The following is a 2,424-nucleotide window of genomic DNA, read 5'->3' as shown; positions in this document are numbered from 1 at the left end:
TTAAATTTAGACATGGGATAGATACCAATTATGTGACTAGCCCCTGCTGCCATGTGACCTTAAGCCAGTGGAAATAATGGTACCCACTGCATGGAGATGTCACGTGGGGAAAATATATTTAACCCTTGATATATTGTTGTTTCAAAATATTTATTAATTCAATACCAGTTTCTTACTTACATTTTTTTACTCTCAGTTAAATGGCTTGTTCTTATCACGTGTCCAAAATCACAATTTAAAAAGAGAGAAAAATCAATAGCTTAGTTCTACCTATTTTTAATTTTTTTGTCAAAGAGTGACTAGTCAGTTTCCTATTTGCATAATTAACAAATACAAAGCCAGAGTGCTTAACTACCAGGATCTTTAAAATAGTGCAAATGAAAAGCAACAAACCAGTAACTGTAAAGATTTGTTTTTACCTAGAGTTAAAAGATGATAAGAATCATGCTAAGCTGACTAAAAACTGTGGCAGGTGGCTAAAACAAGTCCTTGGAGTGATTTTATGTGGGATTTGTGATGTCTATTTCAAGTTAGCCAATCTCTTTATGGTAAAGGAGGCAATGCTTAGTGTCCCATCACACTGCATTGGGCAGATGTGTGCTCTTAGCCACAAGCAGCAGCAAGCTTTGCAAACTGTTTCTGGAAGGACTTAAGGAAGATGTAAAAAACTTGTTTCTGGAAACTCTCAATGGATTTTGTAATTGACATTCCAGCCTTTCACATACACTTATGAGATGAAAAGTCCTTTGTTATCCCCTTCTCTGCCCCAACTCTGCTGCAGCCACCCGAATCACTTTTGAAAAGAAAAGTCTTGGTAAAGAGTTCCTAGAATATCCACATTCTCCTCTTTTTTGTTTTTTTTTTTTTTTAATTTATGTTTTTCAGGACAAATGATACCGGCTTTCTTTCATTCAAAGACCACTTGCCTGTCACTCAGATAGTTATCACTGATACTAACAGATCAAACTCAGAAGCTGCTTGGAGAATTGGTCCATTGCGTTGCTATGGTGACCGTGAGTACTAATCGAAAGAAGCTTTCTCCCTGCATTACATAAGCACAAGGTGTTTTTATTCCCTTATCCCTTTTCCATGCAGTTTCCCCTAGGCTTGAAAATTATCCACCTGTCCAGCTTTTCTATACCCTATTCCAAAACAATGAACCTTGCTTAAAGATTTTCTCATTTGCAGGACACTTCTGGAATGCAGTCTCATTTTATACAGAAGCCTCTTACCTCCACTTTCCTACCTTCCATGCAGAATTCAGTGCTGATATTTCCTTCTTTTTTAAAACCATGGCTTTATCTGGAGTTTTCCTAGAAAACCTTGGCATTACAGACTTCATCCGACTTGAAATAAGCTGTAAGTTCCCTCGTTTATAAACTTAATGGAATTGGTCAACAGAATAAACTTCAGTTTTATCTTTGCCACCAAGTACATATTAGTACTACCAAATTAATCTCACTGGGCATCTGTAAAATTAGCAATGCCAATTCCTAGTTCCTTCTAATGCTTTCTGTTTTATTATTACCTATCAGTATTTAATCACTCATTTTCTCTTCAAAATAGTGCATTCCCCAAATGTCCATGGATACCTATGGCAGTGTCCTTTATCTGATCTATGGGTATTTCTTACCTGTAACTTTAAGCTTCCATACCATAGAAATTGTTCATTACAGTAGTTGTAAGTGTTCTTATGCATTCTATTCATATTTGAGATCTACTTTTTTGTTGTCATTTTGCTTTTAAAGTAATTTCCTGACTTATTTTCCACAACTAGAAGTATGTGACTACCAAATCAGAATTCCCATTGTTTCTCTACCACTTCACCATAAACTTTGGTTTATCTAGTGCATTTGATGCCAAGACACGAATCACTTTTTAACAGCCTATCTTCTATATACAAGTTATATTCAGTAATAATCATAAAGTTAAGTGAAAAACAGTAGAAATTCAGATGGTGATAAAATGTTCTATTGTTGAACTTTTATAGAAGTCATACCAATAAAAATATTCTTATACAGAAAATATAATGTAACAGATAAAATCTTTTTAATTACATGTATTTACTTTTTATAAAAAAAGGAAAAAATACCTATATATTAGTATGTTCTAGTAACAATAATATTAAAATGTCTATTTCTTAGACTTAACTTCTACAAATTTGTGAATGACATCATCAGAATTAATTTTCTTTGCATATTAATATCTAAAAGAGTATAATCAGATTTGCCTACTTATCTTCTTTCATATTGATCAAAAAGTACTTTTTATAAATTTTAAATTTAATTTTTTTATATTAAGAAATAGATATATAAATTTTAAGAAAGGTTCTAAACATAAGGATAAGTTTGGTACATTTTCATAAAAATTTTGTTTTATGATAAATTGCAGAAATTGCAATACTCTCCATGCATATTTTTCTTA

At 32.5% G+C, this 2,424-nt stretch overlaps 1 protein-coding gene across 1 annotated transcript in view; it reads left to right on the top strand.

Annotated features, from left to right (window-relative positions):
• The window catches only part of CNTNAP5 (contactin associated protein like 5), a 587,467-nt gene that overhangs the window by 471,242 nt on the left and 113,801 nt on the right, over positions 1-2,424 (top strand). The window contains exons 15-16 of the mRNA XM_023532684.1: positions 886-1,013; positions 1,189-1,359. Of these exons, the coding sequence (XP_023388452.1) occupies positions 886-1,013; positions 1,189-1,359 (299 nt within the window). The remainder of the gene's footprint in view (positions 1-885; positions 1,014-1,188; positions 1,360-2,424) is intronic.

This window comes from Pteropus vampyrus, unplaced genomic scaffold (assembly GCF_000151845.1).
Source record: "Pteropus vampyrus isolate Shadow unplaced genomic scaffold, Pvam_2.0 Scaffold87, whole genome shotgun sequence".
NCBI lineage: Eukaryota > Metazoa > Chordata > Mammalia > Chiroptera > Pteropodidae > Pteropus > Pteropus vampyrus.
The sequence above is the reverse complement of the archived record's forward strand: the minus strand, read 5'-3'. Positions and strand labels throughout refer to the sequence as shown.